Source organism: Odontomachus brunneus, unplaced genomic scaffold (genome assembly GCF_010583005.1).
Source record: "Odontomachus brunneus isolate Ranch 3 - 2012 unplaced genomic scaffold, Obru_v1 Obru_scaffold_103, whole genome shotgun sequence".
In the NCBI taxonomy this organism is placed as follows: Eukaryota; Metazoa; Arthropoda; class Insecta; order Hymenoptera; family Formicidae; genus Odontomachus; species Odontomachus brunneus.
In genome coordinates, this window is record NW_022639553.1 from 535,095 (window position 1) to 551,382 (window position 16,288).

At 39.5% G+C, this 16,288-nt stretch overlaps 3 protein-coding genes across 4 annotated transcripts; 1 reads left to right on the forward strand and 2 right to left on the reverse strand.

The window, feature by feature from the left end:
- Positions 1–869: 869 nt before the first annotated feature.
- LOC116848979 (ADP-ribosylation factor-like protein 16) lies at positions 870–1,537 on the forward strand. Its single transcript, XM_032825673.1, has 2 exons — positions 870–1,101; positions 1,179–1,537. Exons 1-2 carry the CDS (start codon positions 895–897, stop codon positions 1,497–1,499), a joined length of 528 nt encoding a protein of 175 aa, XP_032681564.1. The 5' UTR covers positions 870–894; the 3' UTR covers positions 1,500–1,537.
- On the reverse strand, positions 1,533–6,796 carry LOC116848974 (DNA damage-binding protein 1). Its single transcript, XM_032825663.1, has 5 exons — positions 6,599–6,796; positions 6,377–6,525; positions 3,206–5,931; positions 2,719–3,115; positions 1,533–2,089 (listed from the first exon to the last, which is right to left on the reverse strand). The coding sequence occupies exons 1-5, from the start codon at positions 6,666–6,668 to the stop codon at positions 2,006–2,008; spliced, it is 3,426 nt and encodes a 1,141-aa protein (XP_032681554.1). The 5' UTR covers positions 6,669–6,796; the 3' UTR covers positions 1,533–2,005.
- A 435-nt stretch (positions 6,797–7,231) lies between these two features.
- On the reverse strand, positions 7,232–11,422 carry LOC116848976 (protein HEXIM-like). Of its 2 annotated transcripts, XM_032825665.1 has the most exons (3): positions 11,255–11,422; positions 10,993–11,167; positions 7,232–9,853 (listed from the first exon to the last, which is right to left on the reverse strand). In XM_032825665.1, exons 2-3 carry the CDS (start codon positions 11,164–11,166, stop codon positions 8,858–8,860), a joined length of 1,170 nt encoding a protein of 389 aa, XP_032681556.1. In that variant the 5' UTR covers position 11,167; positions 11,255–11,422; the 3' UTR covers positions 7,232–8,857. The 2 variants fall into 2 exon arrangements, with proteins under 2 accessions (XP_032681556.1, XP_032681557.1); XM_032825666.1 differs by having other exon boundaries at positions 10,993–11,341.
- Between the last annotated feature and the right edge of the window lie 4,866 nt (positions 11,423–16,288).

A 16,288-nucleotide genomic window follows, 5' to 3' on the forward strand; every position in this document is an offset into this window, starting at 1 on the left:
ATATATATATATAATATATATATATATATATAGATATTTATGTACTATATATGACAAAAATCACATGTCGTATACGTGCTATTTGTTCAAGAAATTTAGAAATGTACAGTGTTAGGAGATTACTGCCATTACCTAGTTTGTGATTTGTCGACACTAATCCTCTATTACGTTAAATTTCCCTGAGTTCCCAATTAGAAATGTAACAAAGAAAGTTTTATTATATCTTCTTTTTTTATAGATGAATAGAAAATGTTAATCATTATGTTTCATTGATCAAAATTATTCAGTAGAAAGTTAAAATTATATAAGTGCTATTTGAATAATATATTTTTCGCACCTAGAAAAATGTATATGATGTTCATATCTATATATATCTTGTAAATGTAAATATAATTAATTTATAACGAACTTAAGATAATCTCCCCATACTGTATTAATTTTTTTAAATAACAAACTATAATTCACGAGTAAAATTTTTATAAAACGTATAATTATGGCGTACAATCGCAAAAATTATTGTAAAAAAAATTCGTAAAAAATTATTCTTTAAAATATTTTAAAAAATTAAGAGAATAAAAGAGGAAAAAAGTTTGAAATTCAAATTTTAAGATGTTTTGATAGTGCCCAATAGTTAAACATAGAACTTTTTTTTATACAAAATTACCGTTGAATCGTTGAATCTTTTTAGATTTTTTGCAATAATACGCCTTAATTATCATTTTATCTCATCGTCAGTGAGGATATGTCGTTTTGGCGACGAACCTGTTAAATCAATATCTGCTTACAACCCTATAAGTTTCAATAAAGAGCTGTGGCATATGTTAGTTGCACAATTCACAAACACGTTTTAGTACAAAATAAACAATAAGCGACGAAATTTTAAATACATAAGAAATGTGTTTATGCCTTGGACCATTTAAATCAGGCAAGACTCTTCTCATGAAAAGTCTCCAAGGAGACGATATTGACGACGCAACTCATACTGTGCCCACCAATGGGATAAATTTATTTACTGTAAAAAATGATACCGGTGAATTCGATATGGTAATTAAAGAAATTGGAGGTAACATGGCACCAATATGGAAGCATTATTTCGACAAGGTAAACAAGAAAATCGCGCCGAGATAAACCAACGATGTTCTTATACAATAAGTAATCATTACAAAACTTATTGCTAGATTCACAAAATAATCTATGTAGTGGATACTAGCAATCTCTGTCAAATAAGCGCTGCGGGTGTGTTACTTTATTCTTTCCTCGTGGAGCCGAGATTGCAAAATGTTAAGGTAGCACTCATCCTGAACAAAATGGATGTTTCGTATCGTCAGATGAGAAACGAAGCTTTGCTCATGTTGCAATACGTGCGTTTACAAAGAGAAGTGACGCAAAAGATCACTGTGTTAGAAGCTAGCGGAATGACCGGGCAAGGCGTAGAGGATCTACGCAGCTGGTTATTCGATCCTGACACGCTGAAGGCCACTCTCAATGCCAACAAATGAACGCCAATTGTTGTTGAATGACGAGACAGAGCGTTACCTCAAAATGGATCATCATTTTTATTTACACTCAATCTTACAAAGATATAAAGGTACTACAAATGCGAGCACGTTTTGAAGTTTATTAGCGGATGTTGCCCTAATTGCATTTTCTACGTCATATGCACAAATTCTAAAAAATATAGCTTGCCATGGGTGCTAACGGTGCAACAGAGATGAAAGTAAAGGGTACACTAATTTTTCCTGCGACTTTAAGATCGCTAACGATATATCGCTAACACGCATTGTTTCCAGATACATATGAAAAAATCTCTAGAAGTTGATCGGGAGAGAGAGAGAGAGAGAGAGAGAGAGAAGGAGAAAACTTACGTCACACATATTGCTCTCAAGTACCACAGCGATAACAAAAAGACAACTGTATAAACACTTTCGTTCTTCGCTTATGTTCTCTTCTAGTATCCTCATAGACTGCACAGACTTGAAATATCGCTTATTTATATGATATTCGTTTAATGTATCCTCGTAAGATCCTCAACTACTTTTACAAGATCATCGACTGTTGCTTCTTTCTTCATACCACTGCCGTCATCGATCTGTGGGGAAAATATAATGCACTGAGATTTACAAATATTGATCTAAAATGTTAACCCAACACACATACACGTATACAGTAGATTACGAAACGCTTTAGCGTTATTAAGAGGATGCTGAAGCTGAAAACTTTACCGACAGAACACTGACATTTTTCTGCAAAGCTGACGTCATATTGGTTACGCAGAATTACAAATGCTTTTACACAATGAAAGTACGTAAATAAATAGGAGCATTGCTCGATATATAACAAACAACAAATTTTTTATGTAAAATCTCAAGCTGTTAACGTAATATTTGTCTGATCCAAAAGTTCCGCAGCTTGTACAGACTGAAAGTGTGAATGTTCCAAACAAAAAAATTTTTAAGAACATTGCTTTACCTTCGCATCTACATTTGGAAGCTTAAGAATATCGAAAAAGTTTATAGAAAGATTTCTACATATATATGGTTAAATTTTTCGTTAAATATAGTAAAACAAAGCAACACACATTCATGTAAGTTCTGTATACAAGAAATACGAAAAGGATAGAATAATTATGTTAGTAACGATCGTCTCTGCATTATCGACATTGTTCGAGTTCGTCATCCAGCATCCCCTTAAGAAACAACACATATGTGATTAAATTACCATAAGGCCCATTGCAACTTCTGCCATCTTATCGTGGTTCAAATCGAGAAAACTTTCTATCAGATCACCGTCTATAAACCCTTCGCATTGCTCGATTTTCAATTCCGTGTTGAAACTTCTCCAGAAATTGTGTTCTACTTTGCCCACACTTTTGATCACGCTGTTCAGTCGATCCTCGAGATTGCGCAGGAACTCGTAAAAAGCAAATGGAATTTGTGTCACCAAGCCGATAGCACCGCTGACGGTTCCAAACAGGACGCAACCTAGGGTAGGTGTACTCGATTCTCCCAAATTTTGCATCACCAACGAACCATGTCGAAAAACATTAACCATGTCGCCCAGGTGAAACTGCCCTACTTCCTGCATCTGCTGTCTTTCATCCTCGGAAGTCGCAGCACTAGAAAGAACAATTTCTATCAATATTCAACGTTATCTTGAATATACAAAAGCTAAGTAAGAAATTGTACTTTTTATACATTTGACGTACCTATCCTTTTGACACACAAAGAGATTGAAGCAATTCTCAGCACCTAAGAAGGTATCATCGTCTAATATCTCGATGGAAGTCATCCAATTGGGATTGTAATCTCTGGCTATCTCCTCGAAACTACCTTCCATAGTTTTATATTGTAATAGCGTCAAAGATCTCATAAGGTCTCCCACCAGAACAAAATCACCTTTAGTCTTCAGATAAAGCGCTATAATGTTATTGAAGTGGCTACATTCAAGTCTGAGTTCTTTCTCAGCTGTCCACTCGAATAGGCGTACGGTGCTATTGATGCTCGCCAAAAGTTTTCCATTGAATTCGACCAGAGAATAACACGATCCCTTGATTTCCTTCTCCGCAACTTGCGTGAGCTTCCCGTCGCTCCAATGATACAACAATATCCTACCCATCTTCGGTTCAGTCTCGTCAGGATTCACGAACGCGGTACCGACTACAAAATACGAAGTGGGATCTTCACCTAGTCTCGTTGAGATCAGCGATAACGCGTACTCAGTGGGCATCAAGGTGTGCGCATGCAGAACCTCGAAAGTATGCTGATCGATGATGAGAAGATTGTGAACCTCGATCTCCTGGCCGATCTCGCTGGCCGTATGGCCACTGGGTTTGTTGTGCGACGCGATGTGGCTGCTGCTGGACGTAGAAGCAGCCTGGGTGGACGCGGAGTGTCTGACGATGCTCACGCCGCTGCTCTCCTGTACGTCGACGCGCATTGTAATCACACCGAAGGTTTGCGAACTCTCTTGGTAAGCGATTCTACGTGGAGATTCCCCGAGCGGCACTGTCCTTATGTGCAGCTTCTGGATCTCGTCAATAGTGCCGATGGTGACAGTACTATCTGTCGCCAACGCCAGGCTGTCGGGATACGATTCCGCGTTCAATGAGCACATGTGATTCACTTCTTTGAGGTTGACGTTGCTGAAAACGAGTTTATGATTCGAGGAATAAATCACCGTAGGTCTGTCCGAACATGCGAACACATTTGTCGTGGACAGAGAACGGAAGGTTCGCAAAACGGTGGGCTGAGTTCCTAAAGTGACTTTCTTCTTATCCGATAATATGCCATTTTGTTTGTGTAGAGTGAAATAATACATACTACCATCGCCCAGTGCGCAAAGCAAGTACGTGTTACCCTCGAAGCAGGTCATTAAAATGGACCTGGGTATAATCTCTCCTCCGAGGAGCTCCTTGTTGATCTCCTCTAAAGCAGGTAGAGTCAAAATACGGACAGATATGTCCGTCCAAAGACCTACAGCGACGATCTTGGCCTCGCTGATGCCGTCTAAGGGAGAAATATCCAGACACGCCACTTCGTGCTGCAAAGTAGCGAATCCCTTGGGCACGATTTGATTGCATATTATTTCCATGTAAAACAAATCATTGCCTGTGGCACAAAGAACTTGCGTGCCGTTACAAGCTACCACGCTAATAGTTCGTTTATTATCCGGCTCCCACTCAGAAACGACTGTTTTGGTCTCGTGTGAGATCAATCTGGCAGACGTTGGAGTTATTTGAATAAATAGATCGTTCGTAACATTGCCCGTGTGAAACGTTTGCTCGTCCGCGACGAAACCCGGTATATCAGTCTCTTCGACCTCCTCGCCGTTCAAAGTCAGAATTCTAGTCTGGCCAACGAATGACAGGACCAGTGTATTATCGAAATTTCCACCGCCGACCTTTAGAGCCCACATACCTTTGATGCCCGGCAAATCGATACTCGCGTGCTCTTGGATGCCGATGCCGTTTCTAATAATTCTAAGGGAGCCTTCTTTGAAGGCGCCGGAACATGTAACCATCTGTCCCTGACCCTGTCTCTCCAGATCTACTACGGCCATATCGACGATAGGTGCGAGATTAGTAAAAGTTTCCATCGGCACGCAATAAGAGCCATTCTCATCTGCCTTTGTAATTAATTTTATCAATTGGGAGTCACCGAGGCGGCTGCCGACAAATATCACGCCATTATCCAAATAAGTTATACATTCTGGTATACTAATTTCACCCAGCAGCTCCACTTTTAAATCTTTCACCACTTGTGTACTATCGGATTTCTTCTCTTGCTCCAAGAATAACATAAACAAATGACCAGCCATATCGCCCAGCAAGTATCTTAGCCCCTGATTATCCACTTTGGCGTAGCAGGTAATAGTGCTTTGCTTTATAATTGGAGGCACCACAGCAATATATGTCGTACCGTCATGATATAAAATACTCTCCTGTCCTATCACTATTGCACCACCCATAGGAGAAGGTACTGGGATGACCATCATAGCTTCTCGCTCCACGTTATCCTGTCTCCATGGTATCTTTACAAACTCTTTGTCTCTCAAAGAAATCTCGTGTGTCTTCACGTGTCTACCGTTAATATCTTGATGAATTAAAATTAAGGTAGGATTAGCACACCCATGTAGAAAATTGACATCTTGCACTTGCTGTTCATCCATTCGAATCGAAGATGCCTTAAGTTCCGGATTATCCTTATCCAAAGGTATAATTTTGAAAAGGCCATCATATAATCTAAGACCAATAACTCGTGCTTTAGGATCAATTACAGCTTTAATGCCAGTTTCAGAAGCCTTTCCAATACGATCTGCGACATTCCCATGTGCTTTTGTTATAATTTCTATATCTTCTCCTTCGCCAATGCATTCCAGAATCATAGCATTGTATCGTGTCGTCAATAAAAACAGAAGGTCCTTTTTTTCATGCTAAAGAAATAAATTTTTTAAATATTACCACATAATTCAAACCAATTTAAACTTCGAGTAAGATATACTTTCGACTTTTATAATTTAAGACTATGATATATATGATAAAATATGATGTTTATATACATATCATATATAGTAGTAAATTTTGTGTATAAATTAGTAAATATTTTTGAATTTGTATAAAGGATATCTTTGAGAAGACTTATCATCTAATATTATTTGTCGTACATAATTGTCTGCGATACCTATATGAGAGAGATACATTGTAGATTATAAATAAAATTAAAGTATTAAGATCTAGTCAACAGAAGTTATGAAAAATTAAGATAACAATGCTTCTTTCTGTGATCTATTAATCAGAGATACCAGAACTATGTAAACAAAACATATAGCTACATGTGAGTTATATAGGGTATTCTAGAAAGCAATCCCATAACCTTACCGGCGGTCTAAAGAATTTTACGACAGCTATTCTACCATAGATCCCAACTTCTTTCAGAGGTCTCAGACCTTCCGGAGTCACGAGATATATCTCCAAACGCACATTTTTAGCCAGTATCAGATTCAAATCAGTAGGTGACGTGAAATTACCTTGCAAAAATACAATACAATTATGCAGCGATATAACTTTCGCCTCGTAATTTTGTGAAATTTAATTACTTACCGGTCACACAAGCATTGACAGCTGTCGGTTTGTGAGCCGTCACTACGTAATGATGAGACATTGCTTTCATAATATATTGTCTGTACGACTGTAAATACCTCCGTAACTCCAATCACAAATTCTACCGAGCGCTGCTCTCCGTGTTTTTCAATTTATCGCGCCATGAAGTTGGTCACAGTTCAATCTCTTAAGGCTGTTTTGCAACGAGTGAGTTCAAACTCAATATTCATGTATATGATAATTTGAACATTCCAATTGGCCACGCGCGTCTTGTACTTGATGCTGTAATATTTCAAATATAAATTTAAATATTGTATATATATATATATATATATATATATATATATATATATATTCATGCCGAAAGAATATTTTTGTCTTAATAGAGTGTGTGATCATTTATATTTCTTCTTTTAAAATTTCATCTGCCAATGCTTTGATTAATTTTTAATATATTTTTCTTCCAATGAAGTAAAAGTCAGAAACTTGGTTAAACTTTTTTTTTCTAAGAAATTTAAAATTCTATAGAATAATAAAGAAAGAGACGTGTATAAGATCTTCTGGGAATCAGAGAAGGATAGGTGGACTATTTGCAAAACACACGATACTCCTACTCGTAAAAATGTGAAAGTATTCGAAGAACACGAAACTTAAGATTTATTAAAAATCGGAAATGTAAAACATCTTTATATATATCTTACACTTTCAGACCATAAACTAACATTTTGTCTTACTCTAAAACTATACAATTGTACAAAGATCGTAAAGTTTCTACAATATAGTGTGCATCACAATCTCATTGTATTAGATACATACATATACATATATATTTATATATATATATGTATACATAGCTTACTGCTAATATAATACTTCCGATGCGTGTAAACAATTGTACCTTCCATTTTGCCTATGTGTGTATGTACATAGGTCTGTGTTAGTTGATGGTCTGTAGACCGTCAATTTATAAACTCAGCATTCATAACTGGCAATACGCAAAAAGGAAAAACTCTGGCTGAAATGACGTGAATTGTATAGAATAACTCTAGATTAAAGGGGATAGACTGAAGCGGACGCGCAAAATACGTATAGTGAATGTGAATATAAACTTCGCCAAGCAGATAACAGAATAGTACAGACGCGAAAGAGTGGTTCTCCTATGGAATATTAATCCTATATTTATCGTATTGTTACATATTTATACGCAAGACAGTCTTAAGGGGAAAAAGAAGAATAAACCAGCGGATTGTGACAGGATATTAAAAGATGGTCTAATGAGATTTAGAAGATATCAGGAGTAAGATTCGAACGTCACATAATTACAACTGATCGGAAAACGCGTTTTTTAGTTGTTAAGACATACATAGAATCGATATAGTAGCATATAGCATGGCTTCTAATGGGAGCATCATAATCAAAGCTCGGACATTACCGTCTTGTGAGATTGTTATCCTTCCCATTCGGGTCCCCGTAAGCAGCCAAATACTAACAATACATTTATACAGTCATACAATGTAGTCAAGAGAATTTATGTCGCTAACTTCATTTTCAGTGTTCAGTGACACCGAATGAGAAAGAGGCGACTCAGTAAAATGACAGTTAACAATCAATGATTATTGCCTGTAATTTATAAAGACATTTTTTAATACAATTTTAGATTTATGATAGATTTAGAATGTATCTCTGGTGGAGCTCAATTATTATATTTTCTAAACGCAGTCAGTAACTTCCGAGCTTTGTGTAGACTCGTTTGCAAAATGGTTGGAACACATTTCATCCAATACATTTTGAGACACAATCCAATGAAGGAATTTACCTTTTACGAAAATTAATCTCTTAAGTGGTATGCCTAAAAAAAACTTCTGATAAAATATTAAATTCTTATCGATTTAAGCTATTGCATTTTTTCTGATTCATAGCAAATACAAATTATATTTTGTATTCTATTTTTCAAGATTTATCAAATAGCAATAAAGCAGAAATCTAGGTTGTATTCCAAATTTCCCTCAAAAAGAATGTTTTAGAATGCAATTTAGATATGTTTATTCCCTCATTTTACAGCAAATCGCGCAGTCATTTTAAGTCATTACTAAAGAAATTAATTAGAAACAAATCTTACCATTGAACTCGACTATGTTCCCAAGTGTGTCGAAGAATACGTGTTCGAAGCATTCTACAAAGGGCACGATATTGAACGTAACAACAACACAAGTGATTTTTCGCGTCTCGCGGCTTGTAAAGGAGAAATCCTCTTTAAATCTAAGTAGGATAACTTTTGGTTTCGTTCATGATCATATGACCGTTGGAAAGATTGGTGGGTGTCGTGCACGTTCGGGGACTGTCGTTCTGAGCGACGTCGAAGCTGTCTTCTTTACTGTCTGCTTTGAAATTATCTAACCTAGGCTTATGAGCATTCTTAGGAGACGTTCCAGGACTCGAGGGAGAGCAACTGCATCTGGTCTGGTTGCTATTACTAGAACTGTCACTATCGCTTTCGCTGTCGACGCTAGACTCGGAGCTGCTTGCGCGCAACCTCTTTTTTGTATGTAGCATCTCATTCTCCCGTTTCAGCTGCTCGTTCTGTTGTAACAGGTCATCGATTCGTTGCTGATACATTTTCAGTTTCTTGGCCATTTCCGGGTCTATCTTGTTTTCCGTGTCCCTTTCTTCTATTGGATGCATATTTTTCATACGCTGTCGCTTCGACAACAAATCCATTCTAGTTTCTAACTGCAAATACTCTTGTATCAGTTGAGATTTTGACAGATTGTTCAATCTTTCTGCGTGAAGGTCCTCGTACGCGTTCGAAAATTCCTTCGTCAAGAATTCCTCTTCGTCTTCTGGAGACGAGTAGAAGTAATCTTCATCGGAATCAACGCTAAAGCTCGAATCCCGGGTACGCGGTGGCGCAGATGGCTTTTGAAACATGGCAGGTATTTCCAATGATGCGACTCCCGACAATTTCTGCTCGAGATCAGGTAGATCACTGTGATCGGCCATAAGGAATTGTGTAGTATTGTACGGAGCTGGTGGTTGTCTGCCAGTTTTTGCCATTTGCCCAACACATCTACTGCGCACCTGTTGCTGACAGGATAACTGTTGCTTTGAGTATGGCTTCAACTTTCTGTGTTTGGGTTTGCCTCTGCGAGTTCTTCTCTTTTTTGCTGCAATATCTATGCTATCCTCATGTTGACCACCGTCCTGATCACCGCTACCACTGCCACTTTCCAATCTTCCATAAGTTTTCCTCAGCACCTTTTAATAAATTAAAAATATACTACAGTAGTTGATAAATTCAGAAAAAATGGCATCAATGTACTTCTCTGCTTTATCTTGCAATTAGACAATACACATATACAAAATTTTCATTTACATTCTGTTTTTCTACTTGTAATCCATAGGACTCAATTGTAGAAGCTCAGTATATTCAGAAGTCCAGATGATTTCATATATGCATGCTGTAAGATTTTTATATAAGGTAAATGTTTCTACAAATTGACGTCTAAACTGCTAAACAGTTGGGAAAAAAGAAAAAAATCAATAAGAACAAAATTTTCTTCTCTTTTGATATACATTTAATTTTTATTTCAATACATGTGTCTTCAGTTAGCAACTTTCTTTTTGTGTTACAGACACCTGCGTCCATTAGTTCTGAATCTCTGAATATTTAGCACAGTGCATCTCATTTGATGAAGCGAGATTTGACTTGCGAGATTTCGAGTGCAAAATCAAATATAGTAGGCAATAAAATTATCACTGAAATATATACATACTGAAAGCAACACTGCCTATGGTACGATATAAAGCGGGATACGAGAGAAGGACAGACTGCTATCCGATATTCTTTCTCTTTTTAATCTTTTTACGCATGCGCGTAATGATCGAAACAAAATGCTGCACAATCAACGACAAAATATGATATCATTAGCTATGACGATAGCTGTGCAAAAAAACAAGATTAAATTTTTATTTAAACTATTAATATTTTATTTAATTTATTTTTATTAAAAACATGGTAAATACTTGCCGTGTAATTTTATATATTCATAATTATAAATGACAGACGGAAATTTTCAATTTTACATAATAAATATAATTGAAGAGCAAATTATGAATTAAATTTCTCTCCACTATTCAATAATATATTTTTTTCTATCGATTTAAAAAGTATCGATTTAATGTCAATATCAATCTGATAGCCTTCATTTTTCCATCGATTTAATATCATTTTATCGTTCAATCGACTTGTCTACTCTTAAGTTTTCTAATTGGATTATACGACAAGGGTGGACATATCGTGCACCACGCACGGATCGTTCTATCCTTTCCTCGTGTTTCGACCGTCAGCGCTGCTTCCAATATGTATATATTTTAGTGAAAATAGAGATTCTTACGCGCATTTTTGCGTAGTCGACGTTGTTCGTGTTCTCGCCGATAGATTGCGGGACCAGCTCCGGAACTGGAAGCGATGACGCCGCAGGCATCGGCTCCGCTGTTACGCCCATCGCGTCACCATCAATGCCGCCCGACACTTTCTCCGCCGTCCTTTCCGGCCTATGAATCTCCATACTTGCGATATCAAGGAAAATCCGTCAATTTGCGATGGCACAAGCACGTATCACTGTTAGAAAATCTCTCTCGTGCACCGATACTCACCGCCGCGTCACTATGAACCATACGCCCGTACCGTAAACAGCGACTGAATCGCCATTTTGATCCGTCCGTGATTCCGCGCGATATCGAGGCGCTGTGCTGACGTATCGTGTCCCACCGCTACTTCACCCCCTCCCTGTCCTCTCGCTAACCTTGTCGCGCAACGCAACGCAACGCACGCCCTGCTCTGCTCTGCTCCGTTCTCTCGAAAACGCGCGGCGGCTGTCTCGCGCACGGCCGCTCTACTGCGTTTTCGAGATCGCATTGGTAAATTATTTATGATTAACATCATTTACATAATTATTGATGTTTACCATACGCTTAATTTACATAATACACAAAATAATGAACGCTCACGATTCGCGCAATAATCACGTAATTCCTGTTATGTACATATGGCGCGGACGTCGCGCGACATAGAAGAAAAACGAAGCCGATTGTCGCGTTTTGTCGTTGCGAAACACTCGAATGCGCCGGATCACTATTACGTATTCATAATATCGAAATTCTGAAAGCTGCTCGTTCTCTCGATACCGGATTGAGTTAGAAGTTGAATTGTTCGTCTCAAGTTTCAGATAAGTTTGATTTTTAAGAGGAATTACATTGTATCTCCGTTCTCAGACAGCATCTGAAAGATGTTTTAACCTCATTCTATAATGACAGTAAGAAGTAGGAAGTACTGAGATAGCACAAAATTTTCAGAAAATGTTTTGGAACATTCTTAGGATATATGAATGTCCTTAGGAGGTCTTTAGAACGTTCTTTGAAGATTTATGGGTAAGAGTAAGAAATTGACCAATCGTAGTCGAGTGTGACAATAATAAGCAACTATGATTGGTCAATTTCTTACTCTTTCTTATTCTATAATAGCTTACTGCCATTGTAGAATGGACTTCAGAGACATCTAATCCCTTATCCACAATCTTGCTTTAATTCTTAAGCCGTAAGAAATTGATCAACCACAGTTGATTATTTTTTAAATAATAGACTGTGGTTGGTCAATTTATTATGGCTTAAAGATTAAAGCAAGATTGTGGACAAGGGGTAAAACAGATCCAGAAAGAGTAGCTTCTTGTCTACAACCTTGCTTTAACCTTTAAGCCGTAATAAATTGACCAACCACAGTCGATTATTTTAAAAATAATCAACTGTGGTCAATTTCTTAAGGCTTAGTAATTAAAGTAAGATTGTGGACAAGAGATAAAAGTGTCTCTAAAAGAAGCTTAGGAGTCATCTGATTATCTGAGAAGCTATATTCAAGGCACTTTTATCGATAAAAGGGTTCAGAATATGGACCTAAGACATCTTTTAGACGCCTAAGTTAAGAAGTTTATTTAGAAGTTTCTGCTGTCTGGGTTGTTAATCGCTTACGTTAAGTCTTCATCCTTATTGCATATACAGCACGGTTCGCGCTGATCTAGAGAGAGAAGAAGAGAAGTACGCATTAAGCTCATCGTCGTCCTTGCACTCACGAATACGGAAGATGATACACATTCAATCGACGACGATCTGATATATTATTCATGGCAGTGAGAATTAATGCGCGGGACCTGCGAGTGTAAACATCTGTTTTTAATCCGCCTTGTCCTTCTTATAATTAATACGAAATGAGTATGCGTATATATTCTCTCGCATTTCGACAAGATTAGAGAAAATAACATTTGTAATAATTTCTCACATATGATAATCAACAGAGGCATATCATTAAAAGCGAACGCGTATTTTCCCGCTTGGACAAGATTTGAGAAAATCATATTTGCAATAATTTCTCTGACATATGATAATCGACAAAGACATATAATTAAAAGCGAACGGGTATTATCTCATTTCGACAAGGTTTGAAAGAGAATCACATTTACGATAATTTCTCTCACATATGATACAACAACAACGACATATCGAGCCCCTCAGCATGCTGAGTTAAAAACGTAGTTTCGCATCGTTCGCAGACTGGTGCATGATAAGAAGATTCTGTGGCGCACATAAAGAGATTTCTATAACATCGCGTGGTAATTGTTTCCCGATGGGCGATTACGCGAATGGCAACACAGTGTCGTTTACAAAATTATAGCGAGTCGCTATTACGCGAAGCCGGCAATCCGTGCTGCGGCAGAGGTTGTCTCCACGTTCGTTTCTCACGCACTCTCAAATTGTCATTATAATCGGTGACTCGGTGGGACGTTAATTGGCAATTGGCAGAGTAAAAGAACGGCCATTACAGCGCAAAGCCGTCTATTTAATCGAAGTGCACGTTATGTGCCTGGCCGCGTGTTATATTACGCGTCACGTTATTCGATTGTTGTATTCGCGATTCGCGGGAAAACGACTTTCGCAACGCCAGCGACGGCGGCGTATACATCCTTCATTACAAAATGCAACTTCACGCCGGGTCATTGTACCCGCTATCTCCTGTATAGATCGATGATTCGTTATCCCGATGAATGTATCTACAAGGAGTGAGACGTCTTTGGAAAGTTCGTCATGTCCGGCAACATAGCCGTATGTTAATTTCTCATGTTAAGTCGTTATTATTACAAAAGAGAATTCACACCTTGGCAGAGAGGCAGAGGCCAATCAGAACTCGCGCTGGTAGTCAAGTGGTAGTCGACAGTTTCTGTTTTTCTACGTGAGTTCTGATTGATTGGCTCCTTTGTTTTCTGCTTTTCTTCCAAGGTGTGCTAATTCTCCAGCCAATTGCAGATACAGTACGGCTCGCGCTGAACTCGTAAAACGCTGGAGCAGCACCCGCGAGAGAGGAACAATAAACAGCGATGGAGCAGAGCGCGAGCTGGTGTGCACGATCCATCAAGACAAATTTGATTGCAATGCCGTGCTTTGATTCGATTAAAAAGCGGAATACGTAACATCAATTTGCGACGACCTGCACGTTATCGCGGATGGATTTTTCTTCGGTGATCGGAGAACAGTGCAAACAATAACAACTTTAGTACGACGCGGGATAATGAGCGAATTATCGCGGTCTTGGTGGCAAGGAAAAAATCGAGGTGGTCATGTAATAGCCAGAAAGATAAGACAGCGGGCCGTGCGTTTCGTCCCGCTATCGTATAAACACGTTTACGCGAACGGGCAATAAAGCGTCGTGGCGACGTCGCGTTCGCACATTCGTTTATTTCAGCGTAATGAAGCGTGTACGAGCATTACGTACACCCGTTACACGATTCGCGAGCCCCGCGCACGCACGCCGCACGCACGTTGCACGCACACACGCGAGCACATGCGACGTACAGTGGCTTGCAAAACGGTCTAAATGCAATGATGTTGCGAGCTCATTGAACTGTCAAAATCGAAAGCCATTATCGATGAGTCTGTGCCCCATGATTATATTATTAATCATTATTATTATCAATTTATTAGTATTATCATTATTTGTTATTATTCAGTATTCTCTTAACTATGTTATCAATTATATTATTATTACATAAGTTCATCGGTAATGACTCTCAATTTGACAGTTTAATGAGCTCCCTATTGCATTGTGTCTAACTATTTTGCCACATGTGTGCGTATACGTATGTACACGCAGCACGCACGCACGCACGCACACGTATACACATACGACCTATGCGATCCGCCACGGGTGCAACGTACGTGAAACGCGGGGACTATAAATACGTGAGTCCGCTACGTGGGGGAGTCGTATGCCATCTTTGTAGTGCATTTCTTCCTTTTTATTCTGTTCGTTTCCTCGTCTAAAACGCGTGGATGCCATTCCTTGAGTTGCGGTCGTGCGAGGGATGTATTTAATTCCGCTCTCCGTCTCACTCGCATGTATGCTATCATCAACATCGCTCGAGAAAGAGAGCGACAGAGAGAGGGAGAGGAGGGAGGAAGGGAGGTAAGCAGGGTGGGAGGGAGGGAGAGAGAGAAACAAACAAAAGAGCGAAAGACGCTCTCGCACGGATGCTCGCGAGATAAGCACGACGGCGCGCATAAATTGACGCATAAGCGTGTCAAACGTATCCTAACGCGCGATAAAACGCACGTAAGAGCCGTCGAAAAAGCCGATGAAGAGACGTGGCTCGCGACACCACCGTGAGCGCGTCCTCGCACCAGGCGTTACACGATGTAGGCTCAAAGTCCATCGCACCAATATGTGTGTGTGTAGACTGGTCTCTCTTTCTCTTTCTCCCTATATATGTGTGTCTCTCTTTCTCTGTCTCTCTCCCGCAAGCGACAAAATGCTCGGCGAAAAAATACAAGCGACTTATATCGAGCGTGTCGTAGCGGGTCGACCTGGCGCGCAGCAGGCTGTAGGCGCGCGCACGAGCGGGCTTTTGTGGCGCTTCGTGTGTGCCTGAATCGTCGTACATAAATTTACATAAGTACACAGGCATATCTCGGTGACGTACACGACGAAAGAGGAATGAACGTAGTGCGACCGGTGAAAATAATGCTACGCGAAAAGTACGCTGGTACTCGCGTCGAATGCGTCTCGCTACCTCGGTGGTAGTGGCAGCAATAGTATTAGTAGTAATAGAATAGCAAGGAAGTGGTGGTAGAGTAGTACGCGCACGCTCTTCCGTCGGTTTGTGCTGTAATTAAGAAAAAACGCCCATACCAATGACAGAGAGCGCGCGCGCGACAACGTAAACTTCTCCGTTGACATCGCGACAAGCTCCCGCTGATCCAAACGTGTCCACGTATACATGCACATGGTTATGTCAGGTCGTGTTTACGCTCCTCGGAAATCGTCGGCAGCGCGTGCGATCAGCGCGACTACACATCCTCGCGTCACACGAACACGGCCCCGCGGCCGTCTTCTTCCATGCGCTATCTTCGCGTAGAACCTACTTTTCGCTGGATTTGTGTGTGCGTAGTTCGTGTCGTGGCGCGCATGTAATATACTCGTAATATAGGTTGCACACCGATGGAGCGCGTTGCGCGCATGCTGTGGCTGTGTGAGTGCGTTAGCTGAAGCGCTGGGCGGAACGGTAGTAGGTGGGTGGATATGTGTGTGTGTGTGTGTGTGTGTGTGTGTGTGTGTGTGTGTGTGTGTGTGTGTGTGTGTGTGTGTGT

Excerpts from the sequence above, each read along its gene's own strand:
- LOC116848979 (XM_032825673.1), top strand. The coding sequence starts at position 895 with ATGTGTTTATGCCTTGGACCATTTAAATCAGGCAAGACTCTTCTCATG. Across the intron at positions 1,102-1,178 it reads GGAAGCATTATTTCGACAAG|ATTCACAAAATAATCTATGT; the intron begins GTAAACAAGAAA and ends ACTTATTGCTAG.
- LOC116848974 (XM_032825663.1), bottom strand. The coding sequence starts at position 6,668 with ATGAAAGCAATGTCTCATCATTACGTAGTGACGGCTCACAAACCGACA. Across the intron at positions 6,526-6,598 it reads TGTCAATGCTTGTGTGACCG|GTAATTTCACGTCACCTACT; the intron begins GTAAGTAATTAA and ends TATTTTTGCAAG. Across the intron at positions 5,932-6,376 it reads TAAAATTCTTTAGACCGCCG|CATGAAAAAAAGGACCTTCT; the intron begins GTAAGGTTATGG and ends TTATTTCTTTAG.
- LOC116848976 (XM_032825665.1), bottom strand. The coding sequence starts at position 11,166 with ATGGAGATTCATAGGCCGGAAAGGACGGCGGAGAAAGTGTCGGGCGGC. Across the intron at positions 9,854-10,992 it reads TCGACTACGCAAAAATGCGC|GTGCTGAGGAAAACTTATGG; the intron begins GTAAGAATCTCT and ends ATTTATTAAAAG.